Here is a 23,679-nt window from a genome sequence, read left to right as displayed (position 1 = left end):
GACATGCTCCTGCTGAAAAGTCCATTTCTCCCCTCCCCCTTTGTGTGGTATTGAAGAGTTGGATGGCCCTGGGGACACAGGACCTCCTCAACCTGTCTGTTGAGCATGACAGTGACAGAAGTCGGCCACTGAACATGCTCCTCTGTTTAAAGAACGTGCTGTGTACGTTGTTGTGAGTGACTCCAGCTCAATGCCAACAACAGCGCCAGCTTTCCTTACCTTATTCATTAGTATTCAGTCCCCTGCGGTAATATAGTTTCTCCTCATTGATAAATATTGTATTACTCTAACTCTACTCTAATATAAACTGTTTATATCGCACATCCTCCATGTTTCCTTGTCTGTTTCTGTGCTCCATCCATCACTTTCACTTGTAGGTAAAAGGTCAGCTGGCTCTTGACTGGCATGTAACTCCAACTGCCCCGCCCACCTGTTGACGTCACGGCCGTCTGGCTTTGATTGGCTGCCGGGTGAGTTACAGTGTTGCGAAAGAACACGTACAACACGTCGTGTTTGTTGGTGCGAGCTGAACGGTTTCACTGAACCAAGCTGAACCGAGCCGAGAAGGCAGAGTTGTAGACTGAAAGGTGAAGAAAAAGAAGAGGAAGGAGCGGCTGTCAGCGTCTAATTAACTCAGTCTATTTGATTTATTTTGATATTTCAACTGACTGCTGAACACTCTGATTCATTTCTGCCTGGCGTGAATGTGTATTTTTAGCTTACGTGTTTGCACGTGCGTGGAGCTGTGACACTTGCAATCAAAAGTCCAATTTGTAAACAATAAAAACTCTAAGAGAAAAGGAAATGGAGAAACCAAGCGGCTGCTCGTCGGACCGAAACATCCTCTGCCTGTTTGACGTGGACGGTACTTTGACACCACCTAGAGAGGTGAGCTCACATTCTTCTAAAATCGATATTATAGGTTATTACTAGCTTTCATAACTGCTTCTCTGCCGCTCCTCTGCCTTTCTAATTTGCCTCTGAATAATTTTCAATGTGGGAGACAGTATGAGAGAGCACACTCTGTCCTCATATCCTTCTCCTTCAGACACTGTTTTTACTTTTTTAAGCTCTTTCCTTCCTCACCCTGCACAAACACCAGTGTTACCCCATTACTATTAACCCCACACAGTGCTGCTGTGACACATGGAGGGACTGTGTGGTTATGTATAGGTCTGGTGATATCTGTGTGACCTATTTAAGTTCTGCCTAAATACACATGGACAATGCTCTGATACTGTCACCTCACATGGGCTTTAATTAGTTTTGTTTAATTAATATAATGTAAATTCTCTGGGGGAAAATTTAAATAAATTATGTTCTTAAACAGGAGTTATTTATGTAAGGTTTAGGGGAGAAATCATCTCTTTTATTATTCAGTCCAAGTTATTTTGTAATGATGTGTGCTTCTTTTTTTTTTTCCTTTTGTCATTGGGTTTGAATGCTTGGGTTCATATAGGGTAAAGTGTGTGTGTGTCCATGTGTCCATGTGTGTGTGTGTGTGTGTGTGTGTGTGTGTGTGTGTCAGCGCTGAGCTGTTACATAATGCGTTCTTCCTTGTGTGCAGCTCAGAGCTTTTCTTCCATATCTTGAAATAATCTGTGCCAAATTAAAGGCAAAGTCTGCAGTCATGTCCATTGTTCTCTGTTCTCTCTATGTAATTATGCTTTAATAACACAGTGCAACACACATATTTAGCTTTTAATGACGATATGTACGTGTTCAGGCATGTGTGTGTGTGTTTGAAAGGGAGTTTTATCAGAAAAACCCAAAGCAGTAACTTTTTCCTGTAATCTGCAGAAAATCGACCCACATTTGGATGAGTTTTTCCAGACTCTGCGGAGGAAAGTGAAGATCGGCATCGTGGGAGGGTCAGACTACTCCAAGATAGCTGAGCAGCTCGGGGAGGGGGATGATGGTGAGCAGACCTCTTTCTGTCTTAACCACAGACGGTTTATACACTGTATGCTGTGTCATTCCATCAGCTCGATGACACTGCATGACCTTAAACTTTTTTATTAAGTTAAACTTCTGCTAATTGGAAACCAGCCCACAGAGAGTAGAGCAGAGAGGGCGGACCTTGGGAATAATGTGGGATTTAGGCCGATATGCAACTCAATAGAGAGACACAAGACACAACGTCCTTCTAACAGACCCACTGTAAAAGGATGACACAAGACTATTAGTGTCACAAACCAGGAGGCTAGGCTAACAATTGTCTCATGATGACTGTTGCATTTCAACTCCTCATGATTGTCTTACAGAAATATGTTTTCACAACAGCACGTTGGCAGCCACAGTTCAAGAAATTAGCATATTAAACTAGGTTGCCTGCACCATTTCTGGCATCTGAGGCAGTTGCAACTCCAGTAGTTCGTTTTCGTTTACTTAATAAATGAATCTGGCCTGAACATACTGGCACACTGGCCCTCACACTGCAGGGCCATCAACCTCGCAGATGAGTTAACACACAGCTGCATGGACAGGATGAAAACCTGTCTATGAAATATTACGAGCCATGTGGTTTCAGAACCTTGCCAAGTGTGCTAAAAGTGAATATTTTCATACTTTATGATGCACACATTTGCATGTTGTTGTAGCTGGATAATGTGGTGACCAGTACTCTAAAAGGACACTCCAAATGGGTTGAACCCGTAATGATAAGCTGTTCATGTTGTTTTTGAAGTTATTGATGGTAAACATGTTACACCCTGTTTAAACTCATTAATCACTTAACAGTTAATTCCAAAAACATGTTTTATTACATTTTTAAGCCAGTTAGAAAAAAACATTATTTGTCACATACAATCCATCAGTAAATTATATATTATATAGTATATTATGAGCTTCTACAAGCCTATACATTATTTTGCAGGTGACTGCTAGAGCTGTCAATATTTTTCTATAATACCATTTGAATATTATTATTATTTTTTAAATATTCAAATATGTAATGCTCAAATGCAGCCTGTTATTAATATGTACTACATTACTCAGTTAATGCTGCTATAAGCATGTGGTTGTTGTTACACGTTCTGTCCACTGGAGGGACTTCTAACATTAGCCTGGCCATAAGGGTGACCTAGCTACGTCATGGCGCATTGCACGCACCTTTGTTTACATTCATTTTCCACCACAAGCACGCAGCGACAAACACAAATCAACTCAGAACTCTGTAATGAAACATGATCTAACGTGTATTGAAGCGGCTCTGTTGTAAAGGCTAATGTTGCTCGGTTAGCACAATGACATCATGTTAGAAAGCACAGCCGAAACGATTTGTCATAAACTAGCTAACTAAGCCAAACAGTGCGGTCACTACTATTTTAGTGATTTATAAGCAACCTGTTTCTTGCAGATTGTCATGTTACTGAGAATTCAGCTATTAGAAGGTAATATATGAAGTCAAAGCTAACTCTGACGGCTGGAAGATTAGAGAGAGATTAGCTAACGTTAGCCAACATAAGAACAAAAAAGTCACATTTGAATAGTGATTTCAGCATTCGAATAGTATTGATTTTTTTTTTACCATTCGAATTATATTCGACTTTCGGTATTCGTTCCAACAGCCCTAGTGACTGCTATGTTATAAGTAAAGTGATCAAAGCAAGTTTTTAATCAGGCAGAGTTGCAGACCTTTCCTGCACTGTGTTGTTTGTAGAGCACCCAAAGGCCAAAGTTTGATGTAAGGTCAAACAGATTAAACTTGGCTTTTCTGGGAAGTGTTTACATACACTGTAATCTGCTACAAGGTAAATATAGCAGGATGTCCTAATCATCTGTATTCAGACCTTAATGGAAGAGCCACTGTTAATTTGGTTGAGTGTGTAGGTTTTGCACATTGAGCCACATTCCACCTGTCTCCTCTCTTGCAGTGATACACAAGTTTGACTACGTATTTGCTGAGAACGGGACAGTGCAATATAAAGATGGCAAACTCCTCTCAAAGCATGTAAGTGAACATTCAGAGTCCCACTTTTCATGTCGGATGATATGCAACACATGATCTGTTTTGAGGAAAAATACATAGTATTACTAAATACATGCTTCACGTGTTTACATTTTATGTGATGAAACGTGTGTTTACCTCCAAAGAAATAAGACAAATGAAATAATTTATTAGCCCAAAATTGTTATGTTTAGTAGACCAAGACTGGAGAGAAAAAAAGCATTTTATTTTAGACCACATTAAGGAAACCTTTCTCTACAAATCAGGTCTAAAGGAGGTCTTGAAAAGGTAGTTAAATACCGACCTCTTTCCTTCTGTCTTGACAAACCGTATTGATGCACAGGGGGGAAATGTATTTAATAAATTGAGTCACAACAATCAGTCACAACAATGGGACAAAGCACACTCCGTCATGTGTTTTTATTTTTATGAAGTGCATTTTCATCCCGTCAGGCCATCCAGAACCAGATCGGGGAGGAGCTGCTGCAGGACCTGATCAACTTCTGCCTCAGCTACATGGGGCTCATCAAGCTGCCAAAGAAAAGGTGAGACAAGAAAGTCAGGCCACTAGTTAATTTAAACCCCCAAAGTGGACACACACACACACACACCTCTGACATGCCTTCCCGGTATACCTGGTATCTCTTTATTCATCAGCACTGACCTGTTGAAACAGGAAAACACATCCCATTGGGATCTCTGTGTAGGAATTAAGATAAAACACAATTGTTAACACTGTCTTTTTCTTCACATTCTTTTACAACTACTACTACTACTACTACTACTACTACTGCTGTAACATGTCTGTTAATGGTGCGTCCATTTCTGCCTTCAGGGGAACATTCATTGAGTTCAGGAATGGAATGCTCAACATTTCCCCCGTTGGTCGGAGCTGCACGCTGGAGGAGCGAATCGAATTCTCTGAAATCGACAAGGTAAAATACTTTAGTCATTAGTACATTAAAAGTGACCAAAGTGTATAGGTAAAATATTGCACTCACTCACCATTGGCTGTATGTAACGTTCAAGCTTATTCTGCTGTTGTACATGTAGCATGTCGGTCTGTATGGAAATGAAATTAAAACCTTCTAAAACGTTATGAAAATGCACCGTAGCCAAATTCAGCAACTAAGCGAAACAAACTATACATTGTAACACATCAGGCACTGAGAGTCACAGCCTGCCTCTCTGTTGCATGAAATGTGCTTAATTAAGCAGACAGAGGGAGGTCAAACAATGTTGAGCTTTCAGGACAGCTTAACAGGCCGTCCATTGATGGTTCACAGAGCCGGGCGATATGGAGAAAGCAGATAGCAGCAGAGGAGGAGAGGTTTGACCCCTCAGCTACCCGCTAATGAATGTATGTGTCTTGTGTGCAGTAACAAGGTTGGCGAAGTCTGACTGCCTTGTCACTTTCTCCACAGAGAGAGAAGATCAGGGAGAAATTTGTTGCTGCCCTGAAAGAGAAGTTTGCTGGAAAGGGACTACGGTTCACTAAAGGTGAGAGTGTCAAAAGCTGAAAGTCCACTTGGAGAAAAACTTGCTCAAGCTTACAAGTATGTGCACAAAAAAATGTGTAATATTTTACCCACTGGCGTTAAATCTGACTGCTCTCAAGGTGTACATTATATTCAGGAAATGGGACATGACAGATGAGCCTTCTTCTAATCTGCATGAGGTATTTACACAGTAGGGCCATGAATGTACAGGAGAAAAAGAGGCAGTGTATATTTGTTTGTTAGAAAGAGAGTGATAGACAGTGACACTTTATTGGCAGATTAATAAAGGAGTCTCATCACGCACTTGTGTTTTCTCTCAGTAGAGTTAAATCTACTAAAAAATATACATAAACTATAGGAAATGGAAAAATAGAATATAATTAGTTATAGCAATAATAGTAATAAAACAACCGTATTTACACAATAAACAACCTTATATAAACACAGACACAGAGTAATAAATAGATAAATGTGCATGGTGCAGAATATTGTCCAGTGATGGCTCATATTGCATTTGTTAGCAGTGCTACATTATGATGTTGCATTAAAGAGTCTGACTGCTGCTGGAATGAAGGACCAGCGGTAGCGCTCCTTCTTGCACTGAGGGTGCAGCAGTCTGCTGCTGAAGGAGCTGCTCAGGGAACTCAGTCTCATGTAGGGGGTGAGAGGTGTTGCCCATGGTTGATGCCAGCCTGGCTAACATCCTCCTCTCCCCCACCTCCTCTATGGTGTCCATCTCGATGTCGACACCCTGGATGTTCACTGGTGTAGTACCAGGCACCCTCCGGCGAAAGTCAACCACCATCTCCTTTGTCTTGCTGGCGTTGATGTGAAGGTGGTTTGACTCACACCAGTTGACAAAGTCCCCGATGACCTCCCGGTATTCCTGATCATTCTCCTATGATACCCTGCCAACGATGGCAGTATCATCAGAGAACTTCTGCATGTGACAGCTGCTTGTGTTGTGCTTGAAGTCCGCTGTGTACACGGTGAAGAGAAACGGGGCGAGCACTGTACCCTGTTGTGCTCCTGTGCTGCTCATCACCACATCAGACACACAGTCCTGAAGCCTCACATACGGTGGTCTGTCAGTGAGGTAACTGATGGTCCATGCAGACAGGTGGGGGTCAACTCCAGCTCCCAATAGCTTCCCCCAGAGCAGTGGTGATTGAATTGTATTGAAAGCACTGGAGAAATAAAAAAACATGACCCTCACAGTGCTCCCAGTGTTCTCCAGATGTGACAGGGTTTTCAGGTGTTGCAATACAAGCCTCTCCAAGGTCTTCATCAGGTGAGAAGTTAAGGCCACCGGTCTGAAGTGGTTGGGCTCCCTGGGATGCGCAGTTTTAGGAACTGGGACCACACACAAAGTCTTCCACAGGACTGGAACTCGCTCCAGACTCAGGCTCAGGTTGAAGATGTGCAGGATGACCTCACCGAGCTGATCTGCACACTCTTTAAGCAGTCTGGAGCAGATTCCATCCAGGCCTGGGGCCTTCCTTGCCTTGATCTTTTTTTAGCTCCTTCTTCACCTGATTGACTGTCAGAGGGAGACTGCTAGAGGGAGGTGTAGGTGCTCCCTGGAGAGAAGGATGGGGAGAGGGGTGTGAAACACCCATGAATGAAGAATCAGAAGCAGTGGACAGGTGTGAAGTGGGGGATGCTGATGTCTCAGAAGCCCTGGAGGATGAGGTGGTCCGCAGTGGCCAGAGAGGTAAAGATTGAGTCACTAACAGGTCTGAAGTCTGGTTGGAGGGTGGAATCAAAAAATGTAATTAATTTGCCCTGTCACAGTCACCAGAAACAAAGCCTCTAGCACTGTCTTCGTTTTGACCAGAGGTGGTTTTCAGTCCCCTCCAGACCTCTCTTGTGTTGTTTTGTTGATGGCGAATCTCCAACTTCTTCCTGTAGCTGTCTTTTCCTTTCCTTATCTCCCATCTGAGCTGTTTTTGAACCCTCCTCAGCTCTTCGTTGTCCCCAGATTAAAAAAAGTCTTTTCTTATCATTCAGCAGGGCTTTGAGCTCAGGAGTCACCCAAGGTTTGTTGTTGGAGAAACACCGAACCTTCTTCTTAGGTATGGTGTTCTCCACACAGAAATGAATCTAGTCCGTAACACAGTGAGTGAGAATGTCAATGTCCTCCCCATGTGACCTACAGAGCATTTCCCAGTCCGTGGTCTCAAAACAATCTCTCAGTGCTTCACTGGCCTCCACAGACCATTTCCGCACATACCTTGTGGTGGGGGGTTGTTTACTCGGCCCAGCGGCCCAGCGGGGTGAAGAGATGTATGCGTCTTTAATGTTTGCATACAGCAGATCCAGTGTTTTATTGTCCCTTGTGTGGCATTTAACAAACTGGGTGAAGGTGGGGAGCATGATTAAAGTCTCCGGAGATGAGGAAGAAAGACTGTGGGTGTGATGTCTGCAGCTGTGACACAACTGTGTGAAGGAGCTCACATGCAGCTAAAGCATCGGCCGAAGGGGGGGGTGTAGACAGTTATCGCAATGATGGCTTTAGTGCAGCACTGCTCCTTAACACTGATGTGCCCGGGGTTACACCATCTGTTGTTCACAAACATCGCTATTCCCCCCACCCTTCCTGTTACCGCACTCCTTTGCTCTCCTGTCCGCTCTCACAAGTTGAAAGCCATCCAGTGTGACCAGTGAGTCTGTAGTGAGTTCATTCAGCCACGTCTCCGCGAAGCACATGATGCTAGACTCCCGGTATTCTCTTTGCAGCCTGGTTAGCGCCGTCAGCTCTTCCATCTTATTGGGGAGAGATCTTACGTTCCCCATAATAACAGATGGAATGCACGGTTTGTACCGTCTTTTCCTCTCTCAGCGTTTAAGTCCAGCTCTGCATCCCCTCCTTCTTCTCCTAAATAATTCCTCAGGGATCTCCGGTCTTTCACTATGAATCCTAGTGTTCCTCAGTGCTAACAGCTGTTCCCGAGTGTAAACTATGGAGCCGCGGCCAAATGGTTCTCCCATTGCGAAGTTGTAAAGTCCAGAAAAAAGGAAAAGAAACACAGCTAATCTCCACAGTTGTACATCCATATATGCACATCCGTTGAAGAACAGTGTGGAAGAAGAAAAAAGAATTACAAATATGAGAAATACAAATACAAAAAGGCTAAGAGCTGCTGCAACAGGCTACCACTCACGCGGCGCCATCTTGCAATCTTGAAGTTTAGGAATTGGAATCGAAAAAGTCATATGCCCCACTTTCACTCATAAAAGTCTGAATGCCTCTTAAGAAACCCAGACCCCTGCAAACCTCATATTGTATTCAACCTTTTAAATCACCCTCACATGCCTCCTGAAGTAGAGTAAAGGGGGTCAAAACACGGATGACAGGGTTTCATGAGAATTTGACTTGTCTTGTAAGTCATTTCAATCATATTATATTATATACTGTATATATTATATTCAAAGTAGCCTTGAAAACTGTGACAGCCGCTAGAATTTAAAATACAGGATTTTAAACAAAGCTCAGATCTGTTTAGTTCATGGGTCTTGCAGGCTTTTTGTTTGGACATTATTAAATCTAGTATGGTTTTAACACTCATGCTTCCTGAATAAGCAACAGCGTCTTTGTTTGTATTCTTGCAGCGTGTTCTTTTAGGATCCTTCTGATTACACCAGTGTAGTTTAATGACAAACCAGTTTTGCAGCATATCTGTCTGTCTTCTGTCTCTTATGGAGGACCTCGTTCTGGACATTGGAACCACCCTCGGTTAACTATTTACGCACACGTACACTGTTCCTTCTCTCTCTGTGGCAACACTGCAGCAGTTAGGTGAATTGGGTAATTTATGTTTGCCTACGTGCTCTGCGAGGTGTGTGAGCTTCTGCTGATGACGCCTTAAGGGCTGTTCACAGTTCAGACAAACAAAGGAGACAGACGGGCTTGTTTTTCCTCCAGTACTTTTCCTGGTTAAGATCCCTTGCATGTTATATCGTGCCTACTATCTGAGTTCATTGAGTTCAACATATATCTATTATGTTACCCAACGTTTATTACCACAGCGTTGTCAAATATTTCTTACAGACTTCTGATATCGTACACACACAAACTCAGGTTGCTGAGGTGGAAAACAATTGTGTGATTTTGCGACATCTCTGCCATTTGCAGATGTTTACTCTGTTGACTCTGACATTGAGGAAGCAGGCCGATGGGTCCGGAGGATGTTCAGTTTGAGATTCATTTGTTTGCCTTCCTCAGTGCTTCTGCACAACTGGCCTGATACTGCTCTGCACTAGGTGTTCTATAAACCCGACCCTATCCCATCTGCACTGAGAGTACAGAATGTAAGGGACACTCAGTCGTAAGGACACTCCGTGTTTTCAATCAATCAATCTGATTTGTCACGTGTCCACATGCCACATGTATGTTAGCAAGAGGAAGAGATGTTTTTAAAGAGAAGCAAACCCTCTGTGTTTATTTACATGCCCTTTCCTGTATCTGTATCAGGAGAGTTGAATATTAATATTCTCTAAATTACTCATTCCCACATAGTGGTAATTAAAGAGTCCTGACTATATATTCTCTGGAGCTTGTTGTGCATTTTTGTGTAAGATTATCCAAAATGCTGAGCAGACCTTATTTATTAAGGCAGCTTGTGTAATTAATTAAGGTTGATTTACGGCGATCAGGGTCTAGCAGAAGAGTGGAAAAGGATTACATGAACATCTATGCACTGTCAGCCACTTAGCAGCCGTGCTTTGTCTTTGCTCAGGGATGGAAGAAGCAGGCTGGGGGATGGGTTGTTAAAGAGTTGGTTGAAGCACTGAAGTGTTTACAGTCGGGGGTTGAAGGTGTTTGGGATGGAGGCGTGTGGAGGGTGTGTGAGGGAAACAGCCCTCTGATTGGCCGGATGCTCCTTAGCTGTTGCCTTTGTCACTGACTCTTTAACCTCTTTAGCTGTGACAAGGCAGTGAAAAGAATTGAAGCGGGGGAAGGGGCGAGAGAGCAGATTAAAAAGGAAGTGCTGCAGGGAACTTTGGAGGAGACTTTTTGGTTACATTTCACAGTTTGAAGGTTACTTAGATCATTTGACACAGCTGAGCAACAATAAAGCTTTTTCTCTTACTTTTAAAATGAAAAAAATAGCCTGGGATGAAAAGTAAACTAAGAGTTGGACTGTGCGAAGAACATTTTCTAAAACATACATTGCAACCATGATCGTTTCTGTGAGATGCCGGCGTAAACACACGTCCCAGCTGTCTCTGGATTCCTTGAATATAGAAAATGCTGGACATTGTTTAAACACACATTGGCTGTGTGTTCATTTGTGAAACATCCTTGTTCCTGAATGCAGTGTGTCTCTCTGCCAACAAGTTCTCCAAAAAACAAGTCTGTCCCTGCTGAATGAAGGGCTCCAAAAGCCTCCATAAGTCACAGCCTCTGCTCAGAGTGTAAACAACGTTTGGTATGCAGAGCTGGAGGTGTTGAGTGTAAATACAGGTGGAAGAATACGAAAGGGAAAGTATTCATTAGCATATTGAATGTATATATTTAATTTAATTTCCCTGAGGGGATCAACAATGACCAAAGTATGGTGGTGGACTGGTAGCTGGAGAGGTGCCAGTTCACCTCCTGGGCACTGCCAAGGTGCTCTTGAGCAAGGCACCAAACCCCCAACTGCTCGGGGCGCCTGTCCAGCTACAGCCCCCTCACTCTGACATCTCTCCATTAGTGCATGTATAGGTACTGAACATGTGTGTGTAATTCAGGCCTGTGTTTAATGTGTATAATAACAACAGAGTGAAAACATTATTATTTACTTTATTATTATAAAGTATTCTGATGATGATGGTTGATTAAGCCCATGATGATAACAATGTCCTGTCTGTTATCATCTTTGCTTAGGTGGTCTCATCAGCTTTGACGTTTTTCCAGAGGGCTGGGACAAGAGACTGTGTTTAGAGCTGCTGGACAGTGAAGGCCTGGACGCCATCTACTTCTTTGGCAACGAGACCTCAGATGTAAGTTCATCTTGGGAAATGTTTACAGGAGCCATGTTTACAAGAGCATTATTTGGGCCAGCCACTCATGTTGGGTGACAAGATCTAGCCTGCAGTCTGCGTTCCAGTTCAACCTAGTTTTAAGTCATGGCCCTGTGCTGGACGGTCAAGTTCTACCGCACCAAACTCAAAAAACGTGGGCATCATAGTGTTGACACAAAAAAAAGGCATTAAGGCGCTGACACACCAAGCCGATTATCGGACGTTGGACAGTCTGGCGAGGTCAGTGACTCGAGTCTCTTCGGTGTGTTCCGTGCCGTCGTCCGTCCGAGGGGCCGTCGTCCTTCATTTTGGCCGATTTGACATGTATAATCGGCGGGGCGGGCACTGTCGGCAGTCGGACTCAAATGACCCATCTGATTGGTGGAGTGCTAACCCGGAAAGGGGGAGCGGAATGAGCGTGACTAGAGTCTCTCAAAATCTGACGAAAATCTTTTAAACTGACCTTCGTGGATCTGAAATGAAGACAGATTCAGCAACTGCACGGCTTATTTCTCGCTTAAAATGTTTTCAGAAACACGTTTCAGTGAACTATTTTAGTACAATATGAGATCGTATTCCGAACAAGCCGCCGTGAAAGTCTGTCTTTGAATTTCCGGAGAAACCAGACCCACATGACGCGTTCATCCAGTCAGCTGCCGGCTTTCCGTTTTGGGCGACAATACAGATTAGCGCCGCCTGCTGTTATGGAGAGGTATTACGTCTCGTCGCTTTGGTGTGTTCCGAGGCACTTTTTCTGAGACTGAGAGATTCTGAGACTGATCAGTCCAACTGCCTTTTCTGCCGAAGGTCTGGTCTGAGGGTCTGACCGTCTGGTCAGTGTGTCTGCAGCTTTACCCCAACATGTTGCCACAATGTTGGAAGCACACTGCTGTTTACAATGTCAGCAGCATTCAGATTTCTCTTAATTTTAACTAAGGGATCTTGCAATTTCAAGATTCCATTGTTTTCTGATTATTACAAAGTCCACCAGAAAACATCCATAAGATTAGCTGAGTCAGTGCTACGTGGTGTAAAGTAAACTACATGATAGCTTTAATGTGTTCAGTTCAGATAAAACTGTGTCCAGGCTCAGAGGTTAAAGTTCAAATGTCATGATTGTGAAAATTAGGAGAGCTTCGGCTGTGTTTTATAATTTTGATAATTCTCTTTGTAGGGAGGAAATGACTATGAAATTTTCAACGACCCACGGACCATCGGTTTCACGGTCTACTCTCCAGAGGACACGGCCAGATTCTGTCGGGAGCTTTTCTTCAACGCTCCGCCACACGAGCCCTGATGTCCTGGAATGCCCCTGCCCCCGATCCCTTTACAGAGAAAGGCCTCTGACGTCCCGCCTGTGGGTCTCTGCTGGTACGATAACAAGCAACTCGAACCCAGGCTATTTATGAACTGCCAAAAGATACCACTACTGATTTTCTCCATAATATTAATATGATTACTCTGAATACACAGAAGAAGTAGCAGGGTGATTTGACTAAATGTGTACAATAAATCCTGCTGGGTTTTTTTATTTGTTTTTTTAAAGGGACAGAAACTGAGGAAGTGTTACACGTTGATGTATGTGAAAGTTCTAAGTACTGTGCCAAAATGTGCTCGACTGCAGTGTCACAGCACTGCGATGTGTAGCATGTAACATTAACCAAAAAGGTTAAAGAGATTCTGAAACATAAGTGTTGGAAGTTATCACTTTACAGTATAGAATGATGTTTTGCACTAATGTTGGCATAATTTCATACCAATCGTTGCTATATTATTGTTGAACAGAAAAGAGAGTGGTCCCATACTGAAAATGAGATATGAATGAAGCAGTAAAGAAGATGTGGGTCTTTCATCCTCTACAGTTGAGGAGATATGAATCATTCCAGTTTTTTTATTGTCTCTGCAGCTGGATGTGGTTTGCTGTTTATTCATTGTGTGAGCCCTTGAATATCAAATGTGTGTTTTAACCTCACAAAGCTGGTGTGAATGGAAGAAGCTTGCTTGCATTGCTTGTTTAGCATATCTAGGTTCTTTAAATGCATTAAAGTAAGTTTCAATTTAAAACTGAGCATTACTGACACAATGAATTCATCTTAACCACGGAATTAAGCTACTGTGACAAAGTCAACTCTGCGAAGTTTTGTCAGTCAATATGAAAGCTTTTTATGTAAAATATTTTTACAAGCTAGATCATGGCCTGCACGCTGGGTGACTATATGTACTGAAGCTTATTGATTGGTTCCTTGTTGCTATCTCTCTTTAGATTCTTGCCGTTTTCAAAAGCTGCTTAAGGGGTTAAATATCATTTTAAAATGTAAACACTGACACTTTTTTGCCCATGACGCCCATTAACCCATGATGGGTTAATGTTCTGTCCTTCTGTTATGGTTCAGAAAAATAATGCCTCCTTCTTAGATCATTATTGTAAATATGAGGCATTTGATAAATCTGATTCATCAGCTGCAGTTCTGTGTCCGACTGTAAACACTCCTTCAACCTCAAAGACTAAAAGGATCATGTAGACCAGACTTCTATGCACAGCAGAAAATGAGCTTTTAATGTGTCACTGATGCTAACTGGTTAAGAGATTCATCTTGTTCTTTTTCAGTCATATATGGATACAATTCATTGTAATAAAACCTTTTTGATATCATGTCACTGACCTCAGCTCTCCAGTGTCGTTTTTTATCCTGTTGGGACAAACTGGGTTTTGACCTCGGATGCTCCTTTGACATTATCACTCACTCACAAAATCTCAAACTCAGCGCTTTCTCATCCAAAAGGCTGCAGATTCTACAGCTTCAGTTTTCTGCCTCGGTGTCTTTTTCAGTTTTACCACTGGGAGTCGCCATAAACGTTCAAATAGTTCCCTCAAAGGTGCTTTAAAAATAAAATACTATTTAACTTGTGGCTTTAAACACCAAATGTTAGCTTTTGTATATCATTTATAAACAAATTGATCATGTATTCCACTTTACAATCATCAATTGCTCTATTAATCTTGGTCTCTTTTGGTATTGTTGATTTTTTTGACCCCACAGTAAAAAGCTTCCCAACTACAACGGGGAGCCGCCAAATGCAGAAAAGTTAGAAAATGTAAAATGCTAAATATGTTATCAATACAAGCACTCAAATTGCATGGACAACACAAAAAGGTGTGTATGCTCTGGATTGCAGCGTGTTTTAAGATTTATGTTCTTCCTCAGGCACCATCAAGACGTATATGCGATGTGTCTCTAGAAATAAAGGAAACGCAGGAAATGACTAAAAAATAAGTCATAACAAATGACGTGTTTATCACATCTTTTATTTTTGCCTCTCCCCCCTTATAATAATCCAGACTGAAGTTGACATGTCTTCCCAGACCAGCCAGAGACACATATATAAATGGTATGCAATGCAATTAATTAAAATAGTAATTGCAGAATGATGTGAAACAAAATGGCACTTCATTCTGATTATCAGGCTGCTGGAGCACTTTGACAGGACGTGTTGGCTGTTGTCAAACTAGGGCAGAAAGTAATGATTATTTTCACTGTCGACTGATCTGTAGATTATTTTCTCAAATAATTAATTAGTTGTTTGGTCTGTAAAATGTGGATCAGTGTTTCCCAAAGTCCCAAGATGATGTCCTCAAATGTCTTGTTTTGTCCACAACTCAAAGATATTCAGTTTACTGTCACAGAGGAGTAAAGAAACTACAAAATATTCCCATTTAAGAAGCTGTAATCAGAGAATTTTCTTACTTTTTTTCACAAAAAAGGACTCAAACTGAGTAATCGATTATCATGATAGTCGGCGATTAACTAAAAATAGTTGGCAATGAATCGATTAATCTTTGCAGCTCTATGTCAAACTCTTCATGATAGACAGTCTCTCTCACCACATGTTGACCACAGATAAAACCACTCTCTTCCTCTTCCTCTCGCAGTCTGAGTCTCACTCACATGTGCAACTAAAGAAACACAGCTTCCATCGGACGTGATTCATAAAATGCTTTAATGTTCTTCCAAGGCTCAGTAGAAGAAATCATGGGGATCACCACCACAGTGGCTCGTCCACAAAAGAATGTGCCCTTTGATATGACAGAAATAAACAAAATGTAATGCTGAATAAGTCCAGGCAGTGACACTGACATATAGACAAGATGCATAGAGACTCTCTGGAACAGATATAATAATAGAAAATGACATCCAGTACAGTACTGAGCAAAACCTGAAGAACTACAAACGTTTATGTGATGTCGTTTGGCATCAACTGTGAAGTCATGTAGTTCACCATCACACTGACTACGCTTAATAAATCACACACGGATACATGTTTTGAAAAAACAGATTTACAAATAGTTTTGTTCATGAGAAATTGGTGGCTCCAGACGCATTCAAAACAGACATATTTAAACAGAACAACAAATTGAGAAAAAGCTGACAGTGATATCTGGAGCCGATGTTCTGGCAGTGTTCATAGTGGAAGTTCAAATTGTTTGAGTGTAACTTTTGACTGTATTACCCAAAGTATAGAGCTTGCAATCTGAGGACACACACATCTGAACACACCATCAAATAAATAATTCAAATAAATAACCACAAACAAGACAATACAACTAAGAATATGCATTTTTCAGCAATATATTTGCAATCGCTTTCCTTTTAACAGAAAAATGTGTCATTTTTTTTATATTTTTTGAAATATCCATGCTTGGTTTAATGTCATCTGCCTGCATATGTCCTGGTCTCTCTTCATGCTTTTCCTCTCTGAGACAAACTGAATTCCTAACTCTGAACTTACTCTCACTTCAGCACATTCCTATCTCCATTTAAAAATAAATCTTCCACTTTTTTGTCCTCTAAGGTCATGAAACTCAAGGATGGTCAACCTGCCATTTCTACTTTCTCTCCCTCAACTATACAATCATTCCAATCTCTTCACTTAAATTCCCTAAACTACTTGCTTTTACGTCCATAAGTTTCTTCTCATCTTTCCAAAGTCTGCACTGTGTAAGTTGCGAAAACAAGTCATCTGACCCACACTTGCATCCAACATGTGATCCTGAAAACTCTGGTGAAGTAAACAAGTGCATAACAGCCTGAGAGAAGGGAAGTGAAACTGAATTCAGACTTTTGTCCTACGTCGCTTTCTTCCTTGCACATATACTCAGCTGTCATGCATCAGTTTGCAGATCTGCAGTTATGTTTACAGTTTTCTCAGCGTTTCATACTTTACACAACTGATCGCCGTGAAAAATGTGGCCCCACAAGCTCTTTCCGATTTACAACTTTGACCTGTCACTTTACCTTCCCATCTCAAATCTGACTTTTATTACTGCTGTCACGAGAAAAAAATATAAATAAATTAAACAAATGTGTCTTCTTCCTAACAGGGAATAAACGGCCAGTTTTACATACACAGCAAATCCACCAGTGTAGACAGCTTTGAAGAAAGCATATCAGCTCTGTGAGTGGACCTGAATTATTAACTCTGGGCACTTTGCTGTGTAGGTGAAACATGTTTATGAGCTCAGAATGTAAGTCATCAGTCCCACGACGGGTCCACGCTCCCCCCACCCAGCCCTGCCCAGCATGACCCACCCACCAGGCCGGGAGTTCAGGCCTACGAGCTGATGATCTGGCCGGACCAGGTCTCGTGTTTCGTCCCCGGATTGAGATGAATGATCTTCACCTCCACGGCCTGCACCTTGAGGTTCTTGGGCGGGACCCGGCTCACTTTGTACGTGACCTCGTCCCCCTCTACTGGGACGTACTCCCCGTCGATGCTGAAACAGAGGAAAAGTAGGGCCAGTGAGTATGAGTAAAATGTGGAGTTTTGCTTCATACTGTGTCGTTATGTAGATACACATCGAGTTACAGACAAAGTGTAAACACAGGAAGTGCCATCACAAATCAATAAATAGCCTGCGTAAGAGTTACAATAGCAACAGCACTTTCATGCTTCAAAATTGTGTTAATGCACTGGTAGCGACTTGTAACTCATGAGATAAGATGTCAACCTTTTCTTCCACAACTTCTATTTAAACTTCCTTTTTGCACAATGGCAAATAATTTAAACAAAAATAATATGGTTTCCTTTTCATGTTGTTTAATCAAATAAGAGAGGAGTAAAGTCTGTATACTATTCATTATTTCACAATAGTAACAGCAGAAATTAAAGAAAAATCCCCAAAAAGACACAATAACACATATCCTGTTCCATAAATCTGCTGCTTATGACTATGAGTTATTTTGCAACTCGTGGGATTTCTCAACATCCAACAACGTTCAACGTGTGTATTTCCCAAAATGTCAAATTATTCTTTTAAAGTGTGGTCGTACACACGTACACGTTATAGAAGCAAATACAGACATCTGCTGGAGCTCTGAAAATGAGTTAATTTGAGACCAAATAAACGTTGGACAGTCTAAAACACGGTGCAGCTGTTTGGCTGTGAGATAACTGGAACATCCTGCATAATCAAAAAAATCGAAAATGTGCTCATGCTGAGGATGTAGTAACATTTGGCATAGCCTACTGCTTGTCCTGAATAAAAAGGCAGAATAAAACCCAGCACAGATTGCTGTACTCTGTGCATGTCCACGTATTGCAGGTGTCACAGAGTCCTAGGAGTGTTGAAAAAAACAGCTTTCCTTTTGGAAAAAAAAGGTACACGCGTAAACAATGTTGTTTGCTGAGTTCTTACAGTCCTATGAGTTGAAGCTGCAGAGTTCGTGTTGCCATTTGTAATTCATCTAATGCACGATGTGTTTGTGTGCTGTGATTCTCAGAGGCGACAGCTGTGGAATCTGTATGATTTTGGACCTTTGTCAAAGAGTGTGTTCAGTGTTATTGCCACTCACTCGGAGATGTGAACAAAGATGTCTTCGCCACCGTGGGAGGGTCGGAGGAAGCCGTGGCCTTGTGACCTGGAGAAGTTCTTACACACACCCTTAAACACCGGACCTGAGTGAGCCCGTACCGTACTGCAGCCAAAGAGAGAAAACAGTTCTTACATTAAGCATAAAGTGACTCATCTCAGTATGGTTTGTTATTGTTTCAGTAAGACGAGGAGGAGCAGTTTAAAGGAATCTGTTTTTTCTTTTATGAGAGACGATTCATTGTTCAGGTCTTGAGAAACCACAGACATATCAGCAACCTGAACAAACTGGAACTTTCCTGCATATGGTCTGGGAGTGTGAACAGGTGCATGAGTTCTGGAATAAAACAACATCAATAATATCTGATGTGATAGGATGTCGAATTCCTACTGACCAGATTGTTTTGTTACTTAATGACAACTCTAAATTACACCTGCTTGGGAGACAGAGGAAAATCTGGCTAGCCGGCTCAACCGCAACCAAGAAAATGATAGCTCAACGCTGGCTTTGTGTAAAACAGTGGTTGGCGTATTTTTTAGACATAGTTATGCTTGAGCTCTCTACAGCAAGGATTAACAAAGCCAAATCATCGACTATAGACCTGTGGAAAAACGCAGCAGCACAAGTATCAGTCCTAATGACCTCAGTGTCACAAGAACTAGAGGAGAGTGACTAGGCAAGATGTGATTTCTGTTTGTGGTTATTTGTTTGTTTTTGTTTTCCTCGAGACCGCAGAGGGTGGGGGGTGGGAGAGGGTTTTTGTTCTTGTTCAATTGTGTTTGTCTGTTCTGTATGTTCAAAAATATAAAAAAATTTTAAGCTCATCACAAGTTTTGTATGTAAAGATTTCAGCAGCAAAGTCTCTACAGCCATCACTTGAATGCTACAACTTTCTAAAAAGGCACTCTTTATAGAGAGTTTATGTTGTACATTAGCATTAACTAATGCTTCATAGATCCATTATTTGTTTTGGTTTACCTGTTAGATGGACTTATCTCTAAAGCTTTAGTAAATTAAACCATTAATAAATGAGTCTTTAGTCACAGATTATAAACTCCTTTTAAAGGTTGCCTTATTAAAAAGTGGTACTGGTACATGTAGTAGAGTCAGTAGAGTGAAAGAACATGCTCGGATATGTTGTGAAGTTTTATAGTAGCATGAAATGGAAAAAAAAAACTAAAATGTGTGTATGCTCTTTCCACCACACACTAATTGGTAAATAAACTAATCCTACTTACGCTGAGTAGGTGCGGGTGCGTTTGGTTGGCAACGGGCTTGGCAAATCCCGAGGCAGAGGCTGCTCTTTCCCTTCCTCCCATACCCGGCTTCCCTCCCTCAGGAAGGGGAAGGAGAGGGTGAGAGAGGTGTTGGGGGAGCGCAGCGGGATCCTAGAGGGCGACGTGAGACTGGGGTCTGCCATGTCAGAAGTGACAAGGAGGAGGAGGATGAGGGTGAGGGAGGATGATGTGGATGCAGTGTTGGACGCTGCTGCTGCTGCTGCTACTCCTCGAGCCACAGGCTGCTAATGGGCTGCTGACACTGTTATCTGTCCACTGGTGTATGTATGAGTCCGTCTGCTTGGAAAGGCCTGCCTCAGTGTGGGACACAAGCTCAGCGGTTATCCAGGTCAGCGTTGTCACTTCAAGTCTGTCAGGAGGACAGGCTGTGAGGAGACAGACAACAAGGAGAGGATGGAGGACGATCAGAGAGCTGTCATGTGGCTTTAAACCTGATGGAGGAAAGGAGGGATGGGAGGGTCATCCAGCCAAGAATAAGCCTTTTCAAGTCAGAAACCACAGACAAATAAGGGACCTGTGAGGTGAAAATGCCTTTTCAGTGTTCTTTCCTTGTATCTGAGGAATATACTGTTCTACCATTATATGTCAAATGTATGTTATTAGATAAAAAATCCTTCCAAGAGCAAAATATATCCTCGGTCAAGTCTCAATTTTTTTTAAATTGGATGTGAGTGATCGGATCACAAGTGGACCACTCTACGTACAGGTGTAAATGCACTTAGGACACACTGAGAGCAGATCACTCAATCAAGTCTCCTCTAGTCTATATCCACGACGTTCCACTTCTGGGATTGCTCGGTGCCGCCAGAAATTCTGCCGGATGTCACTCTTCTCGACCGGATGTCCTTTACCTTCTGCTTTCTTTGTGTTGGAATGTTAAACTCTGGTGGATTTCTGAGGACTATGGTTAACTGCTCCTCAGATCTCTGCAGGGTAAATCCAGACAGCTAGCTAGACTATCTGTCCAATCTGAGTTTTCTGTTGCACGACTAAAACAACCTTTGAACGTACACATGTTCCACCAAAACAAGTTCCTTCCCGAGCCTATTTTGCAGCGGCTCCGTCTGGCGCCTAGCGCCGCCAAAGACGACTGTGATTGGTTTAAAGAAATGCCAATAAACCAGAGCACGTTTATCTCCCTTCCCGGAATGCTGTGTGGACTAGCCAGACCTTGCTCAGCCTAACCCTCTTCCGCAGCGCTGTGGAGGAAGGTCTGGCAATCGCGAATCCCCTCTAATGTTAAAGGGGTATTCCACTGATGTAGTATTGCGTATCCTAAAGTTGGGGGACTTACTTTTAAAAAGAATGATCAAAATCAATGCAGCAGAGGCCAAGGTATCCTGACTATTAGTACATAGTATAGATCCAAAAGTGTTGGATCCTACAATTCCCATAGTGCACATCAATTGCATGTTTTCATCTCAAAGCAAGCACCACCTGAAATAGCCCATTGACATTATCAGGGTTATTTTCTCCGGCTTGACAAAAAAGATCCACTTAAGGCATCGGACAGCCCTCGTGACAGTAAACTGACCATGGGATGCAAACATTGGTGGAGTGCCCCTTTAAATTTTGTTGAACGCAAAAAAAAACCCTGACACCTTTGGTTTCCTTTTGGCTCAACTAGTAACTTACACACACACATCTCTCTATCGTGCAATATGTCCACATTTGTTTATTCTCCCCACACTTTTATGCTGCTATTGTTCATTTCCACACTGGGAACTGCTCTTATTGTGATTCTCGTTTATTTTTTAATATCAGGGAGTGCCATCGCAATTTCATGTTGTCTTGCACAGCAGTATAATGACAGTAAAGTTTCTTATCTTAACTATCTGCATTCCACTGCAATCCCTCATGCAGGCTACAGGGTTTATCTCTGAAGCAACCCAGAGCATTGTAATAATACATGTGGAGATTTAATTTTCATATCTACTGGATTTGCATTACCGTTCAGTGTATTATAGAGCACTATCATTGTACAGTGTCAGTGTAGCCTATATTCAATTCATATCAGAGAACAAAAAACAGAGAACAGAGATCAATCTTTAGCTCAGTCTCCTTGCAGTTTTGATTTTGTTCTATTAAATTATTCATCCATCTATCTGTGTTATTCATCATTCACTAATACTAAAATCCGCAACATACCCTGTTTAAGTCAGGTGACCTTGGCCTTCAACAGCTCATAATTTGGGTTCTCTCCACAGTGATATTTTCTAGGTTAGAATAAAAGAGGCAACTGACTGATCTCCTGTCGGTATTTAAGGCTGAATCAGCCCAGAAACACCATTAACAGTCCGGACAACAACAGCAAACACCGAGTCGTTTTCTGTGTGATGGCTATATAGGTGTGTTTTTTACGCCCACTCCTCTTGTCTTGTGATGCAGGCAGAGCTGGAGCTCCGCGTGACGTCAGAACAGCTGCAGAATGCCTCCAGTGGTGCGTTCATGACGTCAGTGAGTGCCCCCTTCCCAGATGAAGAAGTATCTATTTTATAGACTACTGGCTACTACAGACATTAGAACTTGTTGCCACAGGATAGGATGCGTTAAAAAGAGGCCCGGACAAACGGCGAGTTTCAACATGATTATTATTACAACAATGTTTCACCATGAGAAAATACTTCACTGTGGATTACACCCAAACATTCAGAGCAACTCAGAGTTTACTCTCATTTACAGCAGCTGGAGAACATCTGGATGGGCAGAAATGAAGCAACAGAATTAAGAGGGCCATGGCTCCTCTGGCCCGGGTCAGCCACAAATCACTTCCCTGCCCCATGATTATGAAAGGACAATATGTATATGAATGTATTTGTGTGCGTGTATGTGTGTGTACTTCCGAGGGTTGAATTCCTACTCTACACTTCAGAGAGCCTAACCATAATATTCCATATTTTTATCTTTTTGTTGCGTCTCATTTTTATTTTAGCCAACAGCGAAACGTTAAGAAGTCCTTACCCGATTGACAGCCACAGTCATATCTGCAATTTGTCAAAAAGGTGAAAGGCGGAAATATCAGTCAATGTTATTTCATAATACAACTTGGACAAAAGCAGGGTGAGAGGTCCGTTCATTATAAGACCCGGTCAAATATGGTGGACATGTAACCCGTTCAATCCTCAGAGATAAATAGGCTACTATTTAATAGGCTATAATATTTAGAGGATATTCTGTCAAGCATGCAAAGAAGACATTGTCCCGATCCCAAAACAAAGCCACGCTGACACACCCCTGCATGCACTTCAACGAGCATATATTCACAGAAATGTTACTTACCGCATTGAGTGCGCTAGTAGGTTGAGGATGATCAGCGTGTGCGAGCGTGTACCTTAACTCGGCGTGTATTATATAACGACTTATTAAATAAATAAGTCGACCAAATCCGTGCAGTCCGACGGAAAACCCTGGCGTGATGACGCGAGGGCTGCTGAGTCTGCGCAGCTGGCGGAGATTCCGATGGCGTGATGATGAGAGAGAGTGTGTGTGTGTGTGTGTGTGCGTGTGTGTATTCATATATATATATATATATTTCACCTTTATGCGGCTGTTTTTGTGCTGCTCTATTATAGGAAAGGATGTGTATAAAAAATATAAAAATAAAATAAAAGGATATGTTATGTGGTGGACTGGACTCCAGTAATGCAATGGACTTTACATTTTACAAGTTCATCTTTCATCACATACACAAAACAGTTTGAATGTCTAACAATGGGTAAGAATGTGTATGTGGGGCAAGAGTGAGGCCTGCGTGTGTGTATATATATGTTATATTTGAGCTCGTATTTAAATGCTGCAAATTGAATTGCTCCAACATTTCGTTGTATAAATATATGCAATGACAATAAATATTTATCTAAGATGAGTGAAGAGAGCACACATATGTACAATATAAATATGAGCTGGATCCACTGAGTCTGCAGTAATAGTTATTGACATGGTAAATCATTTCATCCTTTTCTTAAGCTGAGCTTTCTTCAGGCAATATTTCTCTAAAGAGGGTCACATGCAAACCATGTATTTTTGTTGATAAAAACTCTATAGTCTGACCTAGT

General features: G+C 41.9%; 2 protein-coding genes across 5 annotated transcripts; one reads left to right on the top strand and one right to left on the bottom strand.

Moving 5' to 3' along the window:
- Nucleotides 1-480: 480 nt before the first annotated feature.
- Nucleotides 481-14,119, top strand: pmm1 (phosphomannomutase 1). Its single transcript, XM_078269219.1, has 8 exons — nt 481-888; nt 1,801-1,918; nt 3,876-3,952; nt 4,403-4,494; nt 4,785-4,884; nt 5,374-5,449; nt 11,321-11,436; nt 12,632-14,119. The coding sequence occupies exons 1-8, from the start codon at nt 805-807 to the stop codon at nt 12,752-12,754; spliced, it is 786 nt and encodes a 261-aa protein (XP_078125345.1). The 5' UTR covers nt 481-804; the 3' UTR covers nt 12,755-14,119.
- A 1,318-nt stretch (nt 14,120-15,437) lies between these two features.
- On the bottom strand, nt 15,438-23,071 carry csdc2b (cold shock domain containing C2, RNA binding b). Of its 4 annotated transcripts, none has more exons than XM_078269535.1 (5): nt 22,904-23,071; nt 22,586-22,608; nt 19,565-20,055; nt 18,309-18,431; nt 15,438-17,230 (listed from the first exon to the last, which is right to left on the bottom strand). In XM_078269535.1, exons 3-5 carry the CDS (start codon nt 19,744-19,746, stop codon nt 17,068-17,070), a joined length of 468 nt encoding a protein of 155 aa, XP_078125661.1. In that variant the 5' UTR covers nt 19,747-20,055; nt 22,586-22,608; nt 22,904-23,071; the 3' UTR covers nt 15,438-17,067. The 4 variants fall into 4 exon arrangements, with proteins under 4 accessions (XP_078125661.1, XP_078125659.1, XP_078125662.1 ...); XM_078269533.1 differs by having other exon boundaries at nt 19,565-19,989; XM_078269536.1 differs by lacking the exon at nt 22,586-22,608.
- Between the last annotated feature and the right edge of the window lie 608 nt (nt 23,072-23,679).

Source organism: Sander vitreus, chromosome 15, assembly GCF_031162955.1.
Source record: "Sander vitreus isolate 19-12246 chromosome 15, sanVit1, whole genome shotgun sequence".
NCBI lineage: Eukaryota > Metazoa > Chordata > Actinopteri > Perciformes > Percidae > Sander > Sander vitreus.
The sequence above is the reverse complement of the archived record's forward strand: the minus strand, read 5'-3'. Positions and strand labels throughout refer to the sequence as shown.